This window comes from Protobothrops mucrosquamatus, unplaced genomic scaffold (assembly GCF_001527695.2).
Source record: "Protobothrops mucrosquamatus isolate PMUCROS unplaced genomic scaffold, P.Mucros_1.0 scaffold363, whole genome shotgun sequence".
Classification (NCBI taxonomy): Eukaryota; Metazoa; Chordata; class Lepidosauria; order Squamata; family Viperidae; genus Protobothrops; species Protobothrops mucrosquamatus.
In genome coordinates, this window is record NW_015386697.1 from 742,044 (window position 1) to 761,143 (window position 19,100).

Genomic DNA, 19,100 nt, shown 5'->3' on the forward strand with positions numbered 1-19,100 from the left:
TTGTTTTTGCTTTGGGTAGATATTTCCTAGCCTTGAAAAATTAAATACATGACCAGCTTAATGTAAATGACAGTTTTCCTGCCGCTCTGATAGGGCGGCGTACCCTTGCTGTGATCACAAAGCTGGATCTCATGGATGCTGGCACAGATGCCATGGATGTGCTTATGGGAAGAGTAATACCTGTGAAGCTTGGCATCATTGGTTTGGTCAACAGGTGAGTGCGGAGTGGAATGAGAGTTTGATTCTCAAAGAAGTCTTTTTATTCCCACACTCCCCAGACATTCATCCCCACATTTTGCCACTAAGGGTTCAGTAAAACTATTGCAGGTAGTGGATAACTTAATATTCTCAAACTTTTATATTGTGTAAATTAGCAATTAGGAGATATTTCTTTTCTGCAGTCATTTTGAAACAGAAAACACGCACCATTGTAGGATGGGACCCAAAACAGAAATAACAATAAATAGCAAAGAACATTTTCCCCTCCCCCATTAACCTTTCCAACCTTGAAGAAACTGGGCGCACACACGTCCTTGCCCTGCACACAGGGCATCCTTTTCCTGCCCCCCCCCCCACTCTTTATCCCTAGAAGTGACTGTTCCTTTGCCTCTGATACAGAAAAGAGATGGGCAACATTTAACAGGTTAGGTGGCAACTTGGCCTTCCTGAAGAATGCAAATGGTGATTCACTGGGAGGGATGGAGTTAAAGTTCGTCAGTAATGCCTTAGTCCTGCTTGCATCTGATATAAATAGTGTATTCCTATGTCTGGCATAATGACAAGACAAGGGAAATTGTGATAGCAGATAAGACGAATGAAAGTACAGTTAGGATTTGGCATCATGTAGACCCTATATTGATAAATGTTTTATGCCATGTCTGTCAGACAATCATATAGGCCACGGGTGTCAAACTCGTCGCGTCATGTGACGTGTCGCGACTTTTTTTGCATTGCCGGAGCTGGGGTGGGCACGGTCTCTGTATGATGCAACCGACCCACAGGCTGTCAGTTTGACACCCCTGATATAGGCAAAGCAGCAAAAGTCATATTGTGGTTGCACTTTTGCATGGAAAGAAAAAAAAACCCAAAATCCAAAATATAACGCTCTGTTGATGGGCTATCAACAGGAAAAGAATAGGAATAAGATCTAGATCATATGCTGCAATGGTCAATTCCGATTGGTGATGAATAAGATGGGATCTTTTATTAAAGTATTCACAAGAAGTACTTAAACTCATTAACCTGCAGGAGTCAGCTGGATATCAACACCAAGAAGAGTGTGGCCGATTCGATTCGTGATGAATATGGTTTTCTCCAGAAGAAGTATCCCTCTTTAGCCAACCGCAATGGGACAAAGTATCTAGCTAGAACACTTAACAGGTACAGGGAGTTGCTCTAGTCTTAAGCTGCAACTTGATTTTTTTCATTATTATTATTATTATTATTGTTCCTGTTGTTGTTATATTATTATTATTATTATTATTATTATTATTATTATTATTATTATTATTATTATTATTATTAAAAATTGCTTTTCCATCTTGCCACAAGGCAACTCTGGGCAGTTTATAGCATTAAAATGAAACCATAAATATATGTATAAATGTATAAAATCACAGTAAAATTGCAGTAAAATATAAGTTATAATTAAAGATGGGGAGAAAGCGAGAAGAATACACGGGGTGAGGTGGGAACTCATATTAGCAAAAGCAATAGCACTTAGACTTATATGCCGCTCCATAGTGCTTTATATACCGCCCCTCTCTAAGTGGTTTACAGAGTCAGCATTTTGCCTCCAACAATCTCATTTTACTGACCTCAGAAGGCTGGAAGGTTGAGTCAACCTTAAGCCGGTTAGGATCGAACTCCTGGCACTGAGCAGTGAGTTAGCCTGCAATACTGCATTCTAACCACTATGCCACCATGGCTCCTGTTAGTCAATCAACCATCTCCAGATTGATATTCCCCCATTGGGGCCCCAGTTAGAGAATTTTTTTCTTTTGCTGGTGAGTAATAATAAGGGATACATAAAGTGTCAATTCTAGGGACACAATGTTCTGGGAAAACCTTGAAGAGTTTTTATCGGTGATGTTCAGAGGTAAAATAATGTTCTGAGTGTAGAATTATTTTTGCAGTTCTCATATATGCAGGAACACTTGGAAACCTGGCATTTATTATGGGTTGATTTTATATATGGGGTTAGCTTTGTGAGGTAAACAAATGGCCAGTTTTAATTTGATTCCTCCCTATCTTGGGAAATTACAAGCCTTTGCTTATAAATGATAGATTTTGAAGTGTATTTAAGTGCTAATTCTGTGTAATAGATAAACTAACATAATTTAATGGAATCCTTGCTGACATATTTCTTCATGTCATCTATTATACTGTAACTTGGTTTATTTGATACTACCATTACTTCCAAATCAGCATGGTTGCTAATTAAAGAAATAAACAATTGCAGGGGCCTCTAATTACAGCTCAGTCATATCTGGTTAATGGCATTACTTTTGCACAATTATGCTATATTTCATTGTTTTTTGCCTCCTCAGAGACTCTTCTAGTTGTATCATATCCTGTAAATACTCACTTGATGTCTATCTAGAGAGAGGGCTTATAAGCAAAGGCCATCAGCACCCATTATTTGAAATAGCCTTTCCCTAGAAAGAAAATATGTGCTATCTTTGAAGTGTTTTAAAGATTAGTATTCACACTGGCAACCGGGTAATGATCATTATTATATTGTGCATTTTGTTATTACATTTATCTATTTTTATTGTAATTGCATTTAAATACCCTGCCTGGAGATTGAAAAATATTTTAAATAATTAAAGCTAATCAATAATGTAGCTTATATAGCTAAATACTGTTAGATTTTTCAAATTGTATGTCATGTATAAAAATTAAAGTTTTTGAGGAATGGTCTGGAATGTCTTAGTGAAATACTTTAGCCTACTATTAAATTCATAGCTTTTTCTTTCAAAAATCTCAGATATTTCTCAGTCAAAAACTGCTGGCATTCAGCACTCCTAGAACTTCATTTGTTTAATAGCCAAAATGTGGAATGAAAACCTGAACAGATTGCATGCTTATATCATCTTTCTAACAGTTTCTTTTCCCCCTTCAAACTTTGCTTTTAGGCTACTCATGCATCACATTAGAGATTGCTTACCTGAACTGAAAACCAGAATCAATGTTTTAGCTGCCCAGTACCAGTCTCTGCTCAACAGTTATGGAGAACCAGTAGATGATAAGAGTGCCACATTATTGCAGCTTATTACCAAATTTGCCAGTGAATATTGCAACACCATTGAAGGGACAGCAAAATACATAGAGACTTCAGAACTGTAAGCAAATGTTACAGATTTTGCTATAGAGGATAGTCTTTCTAGATCAGTGGTTCTCAACCTGTGGGTCGGGACCCCATTTGGGGTCGATCAACCATTTCACAGGGGTCGCCAAGCAAGGCTGTCCGCCATTTTTTTGTCCATCATTTTTTTTGTCCGCCATTTTTTTTCCCTTTTCCGGCGGGTGCCTTACCTCCCTTGGGCTGGGACAGCTGGTGGTCGGCCTGCTCCATCTCTGCCGCTTGCCAGCTACACCTCGGCCAGCGCAGGGGGCGGAACCACACATGCGCGGCACTTCCAGGCAGGGAAAGTCCTTGACTTACGACCGGTTGAGTAGTCCTTGACTTACGACCGGTTTAGTCCTCGACTTACGACCGGTTTAGTCCTCGACTTACGACCAGTTGGGGTCGCGGCATTAAAAAGGTTGAGAACCACTGTTCTAGATGGATACATACTTAAATTCAAGTAATTCTTGCTTAATGTCCGCTTGTTCAGCAACTGTTAAGCAGCAGTGAACAAGAGGTAATTATAGGTAGTCCTCGACTTATAACTTGTTGCTTAGTGACTATTCAGAATTAAGATGGACTTGACCTGGATTCAAAGTTTCAATGGCTCTTTCCCCCCCCGCCTCAGTCTCATGACTTCATTATGGTCATAAGTTGAGGATTATCCGTACAACTGGTTCTCGTAGTTGTGGCTGTCTCAGCATCTGATGGTCACATAATTGCCATTTGCAATCTTCCCTGCCAGCTTTTGAGAAGCAAAGTCAAAGGGGAAGCCAGCAAGAGGTTGCAGATGGCAGTCACGTGGTCATGGGGTGCTATAACTTCACAGAATTGATCTAACAATGGCAACCGAGACTGCTGGAACTGTTGTTGTAAGTTGGTACAATCACATAACATTACACATTACAACTATGTTGTTTAGCAAAGGAGTTCCCGGTCCCAATTATCATTGGTAAGTGTGTCCTCATTGGTAAGCTTACCTGGTTAGTAAGTTTCTAAAACTTGAATTGAAATGTGCTGTCCTCACAAAAATTAAGTACATATAATACAATTTGGCTTACTCGTTTCCTGTTTCATTTCCCATCTTTTAGGTGTGGCGGAGCTAGAATTTGCTACATTTTTCATGAAACCTTCGGGCGCACCTTAGAGTCTGTGGATCCATTAGGTGGCCTTAACACCATTGACATCTTGACTGCCATTAGAAATGCTACTGTAGGTATTATCCTTTTATAACTATTCAGTAAGATACTTTTTCTCGTTAAAACAGATACTCGTGGTCGGGGTGTTGTTGTTAATAATGGAATGATCTGCCCAATGTTTCATTGCCCCATTCAGTATAGTGAGGTCTGATAACAAAACAGTAACTCGTTGCTTTCCTTTTGATCAGGGTCCCCGGCCTGCGTTGTTTATACCTGAAGTTTCATTTGAATTGTTAGTAAAAAGGCAAATCAAACGCTTGGAAGAGCCCAGCTTACGATGTGTGGAACTCGTTCATGAGGAAATGCAACGGATTATTCAGCACTGTAGCAATTACAGCACTCAGGTAAAAGAAGGAGCTGGTGTATGCTGTTAGAGCTTGACATAATCTGGCACTTCGGAAATCTCTGCTAGGGCTATCAAAGTAATGCATCTGTAACGTATAATTTCTTTGGCGATAAAGGAGAACTCTTCTCATTAAGGAGAAAAATGTAAATGAAAGGTGTTGGAATAATAATAGATTCTCCTAGAGGCTGTGTGCATACTTGGACACAGGGGTATCTTTTTAGTATAGACATGCAAGCAAATTCTTTGCTTTGCTGCCCCTTACATAGTATAGTTGCCTCAAATTATTCTGGACAAATTCTATAATTGCCAGCCAGAATGGTTGTTGATAACATTGGCTGAAAGTCAGTATTCCATAACGTCAGATTGGGAAAGGGCTGGTATGTCTTAAATATGTGCCTGTGGAGACACTTGGAGAAAGAAGCATGAGGAGTGCATAAAGTAAGAGTACAGCACTGCCCTGTTCCATTCTGTCACAGTTCTCTTTTACATTATATTTGAACAGCTTGACACAATGGTCAGATATGGGAGATTCCATGCTATACCTTACAATGAGCGTCTCTGCATTTGCGGAGCGGCAGAGGTAGAAGACCTGGCTCACATACTATTTGATTGTTGCCTGTACAAGAGGGTGAGAGACAGGTACCTCGGTCTATATACCAAACGAATGAACCATTGGGATCCCCATATCAAAACAACTTACCTCATGTGCGGCCAGAACTTGAAAATAACATTTAACGCAGCACAGTATTTAAACAAAATGGTTCGGTTGAGATCCCTATATGTGGGACTGATTGGGGTACATTGCAAGGGCGACTCCAAGATATAATTTTATCATATTTTATCTATATTTTAAATTACTGTACTCTATTTTAATTTCATTTTAGACTGTATTTTACTCTAATTTCATTTTAAGTCGTATTTTACTCTTAATTCCATTTTAAACTGTATTTTATCAAAGTTCATTTTAAATTACTTTTATCAAACTTTGACAATGTTTTGTTGCTGGAACTTTACACTTTGATATGGCCCAAGGGCTAATCAATAAAGATTTATTATTATCTTTTACATTATAGAGGTAAGAGGATGGGCATGTCAGAAGGAGTCTTACTTCCACTCTGTTGAGATAATTAGAGAATAGTAATTGACAACAGTATAGTGGGATGGATTCCTCTAAGTGGAACTCAGGCAAAACTCCTTTAGATTTGCTGTTGAAATGAAGTCTACAACCAGGGTCCGGGGAGCCATTTGGGGGCACTCAGTGGTCTCTGCTGGTTTATGGGAATTACATTATTTATGAAGACCAGTTCTTCTGGAAACTAAATATTCTAGTTCATTCATTTTGACCATTCTGTTTTTGATTATAGCAAATGAAATCCTGTGCTGTTTTGCTTGTATTCAGGAATTGCTGAGATTTCCTAAACTCCATGATGCCATTGTTGAGGTTGTGACCAGTCTTTTGCGTCGAAGGCTACCAATTACAAATGAAATGGTAATCAGGGTGGAGATTCTTGTATTATGACACCTTTGGTTGCATGAAAATATGAGTTAGATATTATGAGATATCACTATGGGGTTTGTTGCTGAAGAATTATTTTCGTGATCAAATAGTTTTGCAAGTGACAGCTACAATTTCTATAGAAGTACATAAAATAGGCTTCCTTCATAGAACTTAAGTTTCAGTTTGTTATATCCTTATATGGTAATGTACTTTATTATATTCAGTACATGGGTGTTATGACCCGGGGCTGGGCACGGAAGCAACACAGCTGAAGTGAAGGGTTAACTCCCTTTTATTGCTCCTACTTTCCCCCAAAATTCCCACTGTTCACTGCAAGTCCAAGAGTAAGCTCTAAACACGCACACACACCTCCAATAGTTTCTGGCTACTAGAAGTCTAGGGCAGTAGCACAGTTCACTGCAAGTCCAAGAGCCAAAGCTCTAAACACACACACACACACACACACACACACACACACACACACACCCATACACCGCCAATAGTTCCTGGCTGCTAGAGGTCCAGGGGAGCAGCACAGTTTTAGAAGCTTGGTTACTGGGCGTCCTCATTGCACGGATTGTTCGCTGGAACTGCAGCATAGCCTGGAGCAGAGCTGTGTTGCTGCGAAGTAAGGCAAGGCAAGGCAGCAAGATGTGGGTAGCAGCAAGTGTGGCTAGAAAAATGCAGCACTTGTTTCCAATAAAAGCCCCTCCCCACGGCGTCTCTTTAAATCCTATTCCCCAGTTGGGACTTGTGAAGAGGTGCGAGGCACCCTCCTCCTGAGTAGTCGGATCGCTCTGCACTGACTCCGCCTCCTCTACATTCTCCACGCTCGGGGATCAGTCGGGGGAGGCAGTTGCTCATCTCCGGAGTTCCATCGCTCCTCTGCTGCCTGCCCTGTCCATCTCCTCCCCCCTCGCTCGGTCATCCTGCACTCTTTCTTCCTCCCTGGCGACCCTTCTGAGGCCTGAGGGACCCAGGACTGCCTCCTCCTCCTCTGGTCATTCCTCCTGAATCAGAGAGACAGCGCCATCTCCCTCTGTGGGTCCTAGCTCCATCTCTTCCTCCTTCTCTTACCTGGGCTCCGACGGGGCCACGACAATGGGGTCATTTATAGATGGAGGGCTTAATTCTGAATCAAATGTTCTTGATTCAGAACTTGACTTTACATTTTATTTATAAAATTTTGATCAGCATTAAAGGCTGCAAAATATAGAAATATATGTGGCATAAACTTTGAGAACTATAAAATCACTTTGAAACAAAGAAAACAAGCAACTTCATGAAAAATTGGCTGAGAAGAAATATTTTTGTTCTTGATGCAGTGTTGAAGTTTTGAAGTTATTTTTCAATGGAATTAAAGTTTTGGTTTTTTTCTTTTTTTTTTCTAGGTTCACAATTTAGTAGCCATTGAATTGGCTTATATCAACACCAAGCATCCAGATTTTGCAGATGCTTGTGGGCTAATAAACAATAATATAGAGGTAAAGAAGAAAATATAATCTTTTCAAATGTTTATGATACATTATTAAACTTACTAGATTTTCATATCAACTACTGAGGTTAGATTCTTTGTTTGCCTGATTGGGAATATTAGCTAAAACATAAATTATCATCTTGCCTGTGTGACAGAAACACCTGTGCCTCCAATTCTTGGAGGTAGAACAGGCTGCAGGTCTTCCTGTCATTAGGCAAACATGGTTCAGACATCTTTAATTGGTTAGAATACAGTTGTTATGGTTCCAATAGATGAGGCCAAATAAAATAGAACTCGGAGGCTTGAGGTTTCCTCTGAGAACATGTTTATTGGATACAAAGTATCAGCACGGTCAAAAGTGAAACCAAGACTAAAATTCCCTCCCAAAAGCAACAGTAATACAAAGTTACAGACCCACCCCAGCGGCTATGTAATTAACTACGTTCCCCAATAACACATCCAGGTGGCCTTTCTAATACTAAAAGTATCCTCCCCAGCTGAGGGAAACAGAAATGACCTTGGTTCCCGTGGGATAGAAAAATGTTTAGTCTAATAGAAAACGTCCCATTTGTGGCAACCGGAAACAAGGAAAATGGCTTTGGCCAGGTCAGCTGCAGGCTAACTCTGCCGGCAGCCAGGAATTAGATCCTAACTGGCTCAGGGTTGACTCAGCCTTCCATCCTTCCAAGGTCAATAAAATGAGGACCCAGATTGTTGGGGGCAATATGTTGATATTGTAAACTGCTCAGAGCGTGCTGTAAAGCACTATCAAGTGGTATAAAAGTCTAAATGCTAGTGCTATTGCTACTAACTCATCTTTAACATATTTAACTCTTTCTCAGTTTGCAGAAATCATGCTTAGATAGGTGTGTGCCTTTGAGTCAGTATGGACTCCTGGAGACTACCTGGGCTGGTCTCTTCAGTTTTTTTGGCAAGATTTTCAAGTTTGCCGATGTCTTCTTCCTAATGCTGGGAGAAAATGACTGGTCCAAGGCCAATCAGTTGGCTTTGTGTTTAAGGGAGGACTAGAACTTAAGAGTCTCCCGGTTTCTACGCTAATGCCTTAAGAATCAGGATTTGATTGCTCTTTGACAGCTAATTTCTAATCACACATTTTTTTCTTAAAGGAACAAAGGCGGAACAGATTAGCTAGAGAGATGTCTTCTCTTGGATTACGGGACAAGGTATGTGTCTGATACATAAAACTGACAGTATGTTTTGTAAATGCCAAACAGCTTTTTTCCCCCCAAGGTGGTCCAAACTGCTGTTTAGTGTACCTCTATTTCCGAGAAACAGCAAGTAAGGGGATAAAAGAGACTGATTAAACTTAACACATAAGGTATTGTCAAGCAGTACTGATATCCTTCTCTGCCCTTCTTGCCTTTTTTTTAGTCCATTAAGCCTCCTGGTGTTATGGCACCATCTTCCCAGGAGACTTCTGCTGCTGGTTCTGCTGAGGTTGATGGCAAGGTCTGTCTCTCTTTCTTCTAAGCAATGCATGCTTAGTTATTTTGTGCTGAATCTTGGTCAGTTGAGCATGATTCTCAGAAACAGCTAATGTGATTGTTCAGAATTCATAGTTCAGGTTGATTGTGTGTCTTCAGGTGTTAGTTTATTGAATAATCTTAGGGTAATGGGTTTCACCTTGGGTACTAGGCAGCTCTGTAGTTGTTTAATGGTTATAGTGGCCACACCTAGCTGGCTTTGTTGCATGAAAGCTAAGTAGGATAGGATCTAGGAAGTAGTGTATTTGGATAGGAGGCTATTAGAAAAACTTGAGGCTTCAGACTAAATTAGGAAATTAAACAACAAAACAGGAAGCCTGAAATGTGAAACCACTTCCACATTGATGTCAAGAAAATTACATGAGTGTTTCTAGGCTCCAGAAGTTGATTCTGATTCATGAATCTTTACCTTTTTACCTCAGTGTTTGTTATGAGCTAGGTCACGGGTAGGCAACCTTGGCTCTTTTATGATTCGTGGACTTCAACTCCCAGAATTCCTGAGCCAGCCATGCTGGTTCAGGAATTCTGGGAGTTGAAGTCCACGAGTCATAAAAGAGCCAAGGTTGCCTATCCCTGACCTAGATGGTCAAGGCAAGGCAGGCCTCTAGAGAGTCCTTTATTCCTATAAGTAAATGTTCCAACAAACAGCCCTCCAACGACTGGTAAGGCTCCACCCCATGCTACCCTGAAGGCAACCACCCTCAATTCCCCAAACAATAGCCCATATATAACAAAGAAAGTCCACAGAATAGGAGCACGCTCACAGGGCAAGATCCAGGGTCCCGTCCAGCTCATCCGGCTAAGCGAGTCCACGATGCAAACTGTAGTCCACGAGGCAAAGGCAAGGCAAAAGGCAGTCCTCAGGGCAAAGACAAGGTACAGGGCAAAAGTCAGTTCTCAAGGCAAGGCGAGGCAAAAGGGCATAAAGCAGTGCCACAAGAAGGACAAGGTACAGGACAAAAGGCAGAAGGTAGTCCTCAAGGCTAAGCAAAGCAAAAGGTGAAAAACAATCCGCAAGGCAAAAGGCAAAAGACACAAGTCAAAGCCGGGGGAATGTAAGCCAATTGTTCCTGGCAAAGACTAACTCCCCAAGGCTTCTCCTTAAGTCAGTCTACTCCAGGTGTTCCTTGTGAGGAGGGGTGGGGCAACCTTCTCCTGAGTAGCCTTGCAGCCCTTCTCTGAGCTTGCCTATGTTCCGCTCTCCTTGCCCTTGGATCAAGTGGAGTAGGCAGCTGTTCCACATCAGAGCGGATCTGCTGCCTCTCAGCACTATGGCCTGTCAGCAGCCGATCCTCCACTGTGTCTGTGAGGGCAGGCAGTTCTCCGTCTGGTCGACCACCTCCCCCAATGCTGAGGGGGCTGGGACAGCATCATCCTCAGCCCCTGGCCTCTCCAAACATTCCCAGGGAGACGGGCCATACCCGTCGGACGATCCCAGTTCCAATTCCTCCTCCTTTTCCCAACCGGGCTCCGATGGGGCCATGACTGTTTACCTCAGTGCAAAGTTATCGTGACCATACAGGTAGTCCTTATGACAATAATCGAGTCCAAAATATCCATTGCTAAGCTATGCAGTTTTATCCCATTTTATGACTTTTTTACCTCATTTGTTAAGCAAATTACTGCAGTCATTAAGTGAATCATGTGGTCATTAAGTAAGTCTGGTTTCCCCCATTGACTTTTGCTCGTTGGAAGCTGGCTGGGAAGATCATACACGTGGTGGTCACATGGCCCTGGGACAGTGCAACTGTTATAAACACATGCCTGTTGCCAACTGCCCAGATTTTGATCATGTCACCATGGGGATGCTGCAGTGGTCGTAAGTGTGAAAACCAGTCATAAGTCCGGTTATATTTGATATTGGGAAAGAGATTTAATTTTGATTCTTCTTGTCATTAGAAGGTGACCCTCTGGGATAATCCTTATTTAAAAATGACAACTTTTAAGAATTAAATCGTATGATTGCTACAAGTATATATACCTTGCACTTAAAGTCAAGTTAATTGTGTATGTGTAAATCTGTGTATCTGCATGTTCAAATTGAATCGTACTTTCTATCGGAGACAATATAGGTTTAAATGGTGATACAAAGTTAGTGGAGATTAGACTTTTTTAATATAATTATTCTGGAGAAATTAACTGTTAAGCTTATTTTAGGATTTAAACACTTTTTTCATGCATTTTCACTCAGTCTGACAGTAAATTGTTGCTGCTGAAATTAAAAGAAATTCTGGGGGCTTTGAAGATTGTAGTTTCCACTTACAGGTTTATAGATCTGCAGGTTTGGGAGTGTTGGTTGCACTAAAAGCTAATTGTACATTTGCAAGGATCAGTCTGAGCCTTTACCTCTTGTGGGTTGTTTGGTGATACTATACCATTGCCTTCCAGTAGACCATAAAGACTTCCCCAAAACATTGGCCTAGGATGGGACTTCAGCCAGGAGGTTGTTTGGTCCGACTTCGGGGGGTGTACTTTGTTTTTAGCTATGTTTTAATGGAAGTTGTGAGCTGCCTAGAATCATTATTTCAGATAAGAGGCCATATAAATCCTATAAACTACAATGCATTCAGAAAGTATTCAGACCCCCTTCACTTTTGTCAATTTTGTTACGCTGCAGCCTGCTTCTATAGTTGTTGAAATTCACTTTTTTCTCATTAATCTACACTCAGTACCCCATAATGACAAAGTGAAAACAGAATTTTAGAATTGTCTGTAAATTTATTCAAAAGAAAAAACTGAACTATCGCATTGGCATAAGTATTCAGACCCTTTGCAACATCACTTGAAATTTAGCTCAAGTGCCTCCCTTTCTCTTGATTATTGCTGAAATATTTCTACATCTTGATTGGAGACTACCTGTGGTAGACTAAATTGATTGGACATGATTTGGAAAGGCACACAACTTTCTATAGAAGGCCTCACAGCTGACAATGCATACTGTAGCAGAGCAAAAGCCATGAGATCAAAGGAACTGCCTGCAGAGCTTAGAGACAGGATTATTGCAAGGCATAGATCTTGGGAAGGCTACAATAAAATTTCTGCTGCACTGAAGGTTCCTAAGAGCACAGTGGCCTCCATAATTCTCAAATGGAAGAAGTTTGGCACAACCAGGACTCTTCCAAGAGCTGGTTGCCCGATCAATCTGAGCAATAGGGGGAGAAGGACCTTAGTAAAAGAAGTGACCAAGAACCCGATGGTAACTCTGACTGAGCTCCAGAGATCCTGTGTGGAGATGGGACAGAGTTCCAAAATGACAACCATCACTGCAACCCTCCAGCGATCTGGGCTTTATGGCAGAGTGGCTGGACAGAAGCCTCTCCTCAGTGCAAAACATACGAAAGCCTGCTTGGAGTTTGCAAAAAAACACTTGAAGGACTCTCAGACTATGAGGAACAAGATTCTCTGGTCTGGTGAAACCAAGATTGAATTGTTTGGCCTCAATTCTAAATGTTATGTCTGGAGGAAACCAGGCATTGCTCATCACCTGCCCAATATCATCCCAACAGTGAAGCATGGCATCATGCTGTGGTGGTGTTTTTCAGCAGCAGGGACTGGGAGACTGGTCATGGTTGAGGGAAAGATGAATGGAGCAAAGTCCAGGGATATCCTCAGTGACAACCTATTCCACAACAGTGCTCAGGACCTAAGACTGGACTTAAGGTTCACTTTCCAACATGACAACAATCCCAAGCACACAGCCAAGACAACATCAGGAATGGCTTAGGAACAACTCTGTGAATGTCCTAGAGTAGCCTAGCCAGAGCCCTGACTAGAACCCTATTGAACATATCTGGAGGGACTGACAATGGCTGTCCACTGACAGTTGCCATCCAACCTGACTGAGCTTGAGAGGATTTGCAAGGAAGAATGGCAGAAAATCCCCTAATCCAGGTGTGCAAAGCTTGTTATGTCATACCCCCAAAAAAGACTCAAGGCTGTAATTGTTGCCAAAGGTGCCTCAATAAAGTACTGAGTGAAGGGTCTGAATACTTAGGCCAATGTGATATTTCATTTCTTTTCTTTTTAATACATTTACAGACATTTCTAAAATTCTGTTTTCACTTTGTCATTATGGGGTACTGAGTGTAGATTAATGAGAAAAAAATGAATTTCAACAACCATAAAATGAGGCTGCAGCATAACAAAAGTGACAAAAGTGAAGGGGGCCTGAATACTTTCCTGAATGTGACACACCTCTGTCACATCAACCTGTCAAGAGAGTTAAAAGGATAAAATAAAAGGGGTAGTGGGAAGAGTGAACGCCTTACATTTCTTAGTGATGGAATAGGGAAATTGAATAAATTGACTGAACAAAATTGGAGGAAATGTTCAGGTAAGCATTTGTCTCACAAATAAGGGGTTGAGTTTGCATGTTATATCTTTCTTCGAATTAGGCATCTCTTGCTTCCGGAGAAGGAATTCCAGAATCTGGAACTGGCAATTGGAGAGGGATGCTGAAATCATCTAGGACAGAAGAGATATTAGCAGAGGAAAAATCCAAACCAGTAACAGTTTTACCTGTCAGCCCTCAAAAAGGCCATGCTGTAAACTTGCTAGATGTGGTAAGTTCCTACATGAGCCCTGACTAAGCAAAGCTAAAATTGGGTAGAAGATGAAGAACAAGTTATTGATCACAAGTATTCTGTTACAATGAAGAGAATTCATCATTTGAACCAGGGGTAGTCAACCTTGGCTCTTTTATGACTCGTGGACTTCAACTACCAGAATTCCTGAGCCAGCCATGCTGGCTCAGGAATTCTGGGAGTTGAAGTCCACGAGTCATAAAAGAGCCAAGGTTGACTACCCCTGAAATTTTGAACTATTTCTGAGATTAAGCTGTAAGTAGCCTTGACTCCTTCTGATTTGACAATTTTATGAACCAATAATAATAATAGCAGTATCCTATTAAAAAAATCAGGTCAGCGTTTACCAGTGTTGTTTATTATACCTATTACAGTTAATATATTTGTGTCATTTGTGATTTTTCTTCTTCTGCTACACTCCTAGCCTGTTCCTGTTGCACGCAAGCTTTCAGCCCGGGAACAAAGAGATTGCGAAGTGATAGAACGTCTCATCAAATCCTACTTCCTAATTGTCAGGAAGAACATTCAAGACAGGTAAGCTATATTAAAACCCCAAGAAGCTTGCATTGTGATAGTTGCAACTTGCATGCATGATCACAGGAATGTTTTGATGGCAGTCTTTTCTGCAGACCTAGACACAGCTAGGTTGATTTGAATGTAGGCCTTCAATTTGCTTCCATTTTAGTTCCTCATGCTAACTGAGAATTTAAGCAAATAATGATTCTAAAGCAGGAGTGGGGGCAGAGAGAAAATGTTTTGAGATCACTTACATCCCAGCCACTCTTTCACTTATTTCCTGAGCAGACATTTAAAACAAGCACTCGTCTGCAGCCTCCTGCCAGTTCTAAGTTTCTAAAAATGTTCATGGAGCTAGTATTGAGGCTCAGAGGCATTGCCCTGCTGGAGGTTGGCGCTTCACTCAACAGCATGTCGGTTTCTAGTGCTGGGCACAAGCCCATATTTAAAGGGCATAATGTGATTCGGTGGCCAGGTACATTGAATGAATACATAGAAATACAATCTTAAAGCAATTGCAGTTTTCTTCTGGCTCGCACAGTTATCTTCTGCAGCTTTTATAGGATTCCAGAAAAATATGTGCTTGCTTTAAAAAGTTCTTGTCTGGTAGGATATGCATGCCAGCACAAGCTCCAATCGTATTTTGCCTTTCAGATCTGGATTGCTGCCCAATTCCTAACAATGTTTTGGCTTTGAAAAAGATAAAAGATAAACTGGTAGATCCAGTTGGAGGAGTGAGGCAAGGAATCCACTGTTGTTAGGGGAGATCATCATACTTTTACAGTGCCATGCTTGCCTCCGCTTCAACTCCCCCCCTTGCCTATCCCCCCCCCCCCGTTCTTTTGGCCACGTTGTGCTCCGTTGCTCTTCCTGTCCCCAGCTGACCTTCACCGTCTTCCTCCTTCCCCTGCTGATGAGGTGTGCCTGGCAAGATAGCTGCTGACGTGATGATGGAACACCTCATCATGGCGAAGGTCAGATGGGAGCGACAGGTGGTGGAGTGCAGGGCAGCCAGAAGGGCAAAGATGGAGACAGATGGGCAGGTGGGGGGAGTTGAAGCAAACCCTGAGGTCGTAATTGTGGGCAAGTTGCTAAGTACCTGAATTTTGATCATGTGACCACGGAGCTGCAATGGCTATACCAGGGGTAGGCAACCTTAGCTCTTTTATGACTCGTGGACTTCAACTCCCAGAATTCCTGAGCCAGCATGGCTGGTTCAGGAATTCTGGGAGTTGAAGTCCACGAGTCATAAAAGAGCCAAGGTTGCCTACCCCTGGGCTATACTACAGGCCACATCTCTGACTTTTCTTGTGCTTTGATTGTTCACTTCTAGGACTGCAAAAACACATGTAACTGTTTAAAGAGAGATTTCCCTTTCTTTTCTGAGCTTAAAGCAGTTTATTTTCAGAAAGGTGCAGTAGTATGCTTGAACTGTTGCTGTTTGCTTTCAGTGTGCCAAAAGCAGTGATGCATTTTTTGGTGAACCACGTGAAAGATACTCTTCAGAGTGAGCTAGTTGGACAGCTGTACAAAGCTTTACTGCTGGATGATCTTTTAACTGAATCAGAAGACATGGCTCAGCGCAGGAAGGAGGCAGCTGACATGTTACAGGTACACAGACCTTTTGCTGAAGGTTTAAATCTGAAGCATTATAAATCCGTATACATTTGGTTTTGTTCTATGTAGATTCTAGATACAAGGGTGAGCACAGAAACAATTTTTTTTTTAGGACAATAAATTCATTGGTAATTCAGAAAAGGGGCAAAGTAGTTTTGTAATGTAAAAATCTGTTTTCTGGCCCAATGCCTAGATTAGCCTTTCTCGACCTTTTTACCCTGGAGGAACCCTTGAAATAATTTTCAGGTCTAAGGGAACCTCTTCATGAAAGTTATTAAAGGAAGTCCTCGACCTACAACTGTTAGAAGTTATGATGGGTCCCGAAAAAGCTATTTATGACCTGGATTCAGAGTTCCAACATCTGCTCCCCCCCAGTCACATGACTACATTTGGGGTGCTTAGGAACCAGCCCATATTTTCTGCCATTTGCAGTTTCAGATGACCATAATTTATGACATTTTGGCAGGAAACTGGAATTTACTTCCAGTTTCTGGCAAAAAAACAGCCCGTTATGAACAATGGGTTTGTGTAACGACCACCACAAAAGCCATAAAATTGTGGATCGTCACATGATCCACTTTACAACTATCATTGCTTGCTACAACATTATGATTGTAGTTGAGGACTACTTATATACCTATAGCTAGCATTGCTTGGCATATGAAGGTCAAAAAATGAAGTTTTTTTATTTCAATCACAACCTCTTGCAGAATCCTAGCCCTAAAGCATAAGCAAAAGGTAAAGGCGTCCTTGCGGATTTTATTCTGCTAGTTGTTGCTGATGATAGGAGGCAGTGCTCATCTCTGTTTCAAGGCGATTGAGCCAGCGTTGTCCAAAGACATTTCCGTGGTCATGTGGCCAGCATGACATCACAGAGCGCTACCTTCTCACCGAAGTGGTACTCGCATTTGCATGCTTTCGAATTGTTAAGTTGGCAGGAGTTGGGGCAAGGACAGGAGTTCACCCCATCGTATGGGCGCTTGGGTCTCAAACCTGGGCTGCCGGTTTTCCAGCTATCAAGCTCAGCATCTTGACCGCTGAGCCACCGCATTGCCCCTGTAGCATAAATAACCTCCCAAATTTTAAAAGCTGAACATCCTTATTTAAATCCTATTTTTCCTATAAATGTCCTGCCATGCAGGAAGTATGTACTTCCCTAGCTCTGGTAATTTCTATTTCTGTAATTTACTTTTACTTTCAAGTAAGCATGATATAACTGAGTTGCTAGAACAGTAATAGAGAAGTAATTACTGTAAATGCATGTAAGTGGACCATAATGCTCATGGAGATCAAATTATTTGAGTTTTTTTATTAAATTAACTCTCCCCTAGCATTGGCTTCTTTAAAGTAACCTAAATAACCCAGCTGAGCATTTGAATCCATAATAGAGGGCAAAGTCTATATAAAATAGTGAACAAATTTTGAGGGGCCAGCATCTCTGTCTCCCTCCTTCCTGCATGTTCAGTATCTTTCTTTCTTTCTAGAGAAGTCAGTGAAGATACAATAACATCACAGGAAAAATCTGAGCCACAGTTTTTTTCCTTGATTTTACAATGTTTAATATATTCCCTTTCCTACAAAATTGCAGTACTATTATTGAGCAGAATGATTAAGGGTGTCCTAAGAGCTGTATATAGCCTGAAAAGAAGCACTTCTGGGTTGATGGCCTTTGCCCTAATTGGTATATGATTTCTTTTTTTTTCAGGCCCTGCAAAGAGCCAGTCAAATTATTGCAGAGATTAGAGAAACACATCTTTGGTGAAGAAACAAGAGACTTGAAAAGGGCTAGGTGTTATATACTAATGAAACTCCATGTGTATCGCAGCATGTAAAGTATGCTTATATCAAGAAGTTTGGTTCAGTTGTCTGTGGACAGAAAAGCATCCTGTACTTTGCAAAGCAAATAATATTTAATCATCATCACTCCCGGCTGTTTCCTGATACAAAGAACAACCTTGTTTTATGTGGGACTGAATTAAGTTAAAATTGAGGAAAAAGCTAGGTTAAAATCCCAGTTTCTGGTTTGGTTAAATTAGTTGCCTGTGAATAGGATGAGCAGTGTAGAATTGTGATGTAGCTTTTTCAGCTGCTTTTGCAATATAAGTTTTTATCCGTGAAAGAAGGACCCTGCAATATTTAATTATGAATTTAATTGCATACCCTTGATCTCAAGCAGACGAACCATACAAGAGAAATATTGCCTCTTAGCTATTTGATATGTAAACTCAAAGATAGTTGGTTTAACTTCTGGTATTACTGAACTTTTCTCTTTGTTATATAAATATGGAATATGTCAGCTGAGAAACGGTAGAATTGGCAAGAAATTTCCATTCACCAGTTTCCTCTGGATGGGACCAAAAACCTGGGACCGTTCCCTAAAATATCAGGCTTTAAAAAAATAAGTAGAAATAGTATGAAAGATCATGTCTCTCTTAATAATCTTTGAAAGAACACTGAAGTAAAGGCAGCTGTCCATCAGATCAACTTGGATCACCAGAACATATTGCTAAGTTCTGCCTTTTTTAAAAAAACCCACCAGTGATACAGCCAATTTGTTTGACTTCTCTACTATGACCAGCAAAAGCAACAATGGCATACTGATCCCTGAATATTTTATTATTTTAAAGTACAACGGGTCTTATCACAGATAGTTTTTTTTCCTTTTTAAAGGATACATTAACTGTCGTGTTTGAAATGACTATTTCTAGCTTTCTTTGAGCAGCACACATTAGGAAGTAGGCACAGTACTTTCTTCCATGAGTACTTGTGGAAAACCAAATTTTGCCTGATAATGTCAACATAACAGGCTAAAAAGAAGTTGACCTAAATCATCTGAGACCAGAAATTTTTAATATTCAGTAAGTTTGAAAGTATATGAGTTTCGCCCTTATTTTACACTGAAACATAGTTGCATTTACTGCTCTTAAATGTATCTGCGATTTATTACACAAATTCACACCCACATGCAGATTAATCATACAAAAAATAAAATTGTGTTTGAGTCTCATTT

The 19,100-nt window shown here is 40.9% G+C and overlaps 1 protein-coding gene across 2 annotated transcripts in view; it reads left to right on the top strand.

Annotated features, from left to right (window-relative positions):
• The window catches only part of DNM1L (dynamin 1 like), a 43,589-nt gene extending 24,492 nt beyond the window's left edge, over nt 1-19,097 (top strand). The window contains exons 7-19 of one of the 2 annotated variants that reach the window (XM_015815672.2): nt 94-214; nt 1,249-1,380; nt 3,138-3,344; nt 4,441-4,561; nt 4,737-4,892; nt 6,294-6,383; nt 7,784-7,876; nt 8,997-9,053; nt 9,262-9,339; nt 13,769-13,936; nt 14,382-14,491; nt 15,925-16,084; nt 17,796-19,097. In XM_015815672.2, the coding sequence (XP_015671158.1) occupies nt 94-214; nt 1,249-1,380; nt 3,138-3,344; nt 4,441-4,561; nt 4,737-4,892; nt 6,294-6,383; nt 7,784-7,876; nt 8,997-9,053; nt 9,262-9,339; nt 13,769-13,936; nt 14,382-14,491; nt 15,925-16,084; nt 17,796-17,852 (1,550 nt within the window). In that variant the 3' untranslated portion in view covers nt 17,853-19,097. The remainder of the gene's footprint in view (nt 1-93; nt 215-1,248; nt 1,381-3,137; nt 3,345-4,440; nt 4,562-4,736; nt 4,893-6,293; nt 6,384-7,783; nt 7,877-8,996; nt 9,054-9,261; nt 9,340-13,768; nt 13,937-14,381; nt 14,492-15,924; nt 16,085-17,795) is intronic. The other variant, XM_015815673.2, reaches the window with a different exon arrangement.
• The last annotated feature ends 3 nt before the right edge of the window (nt 19,098-19,100 follow it).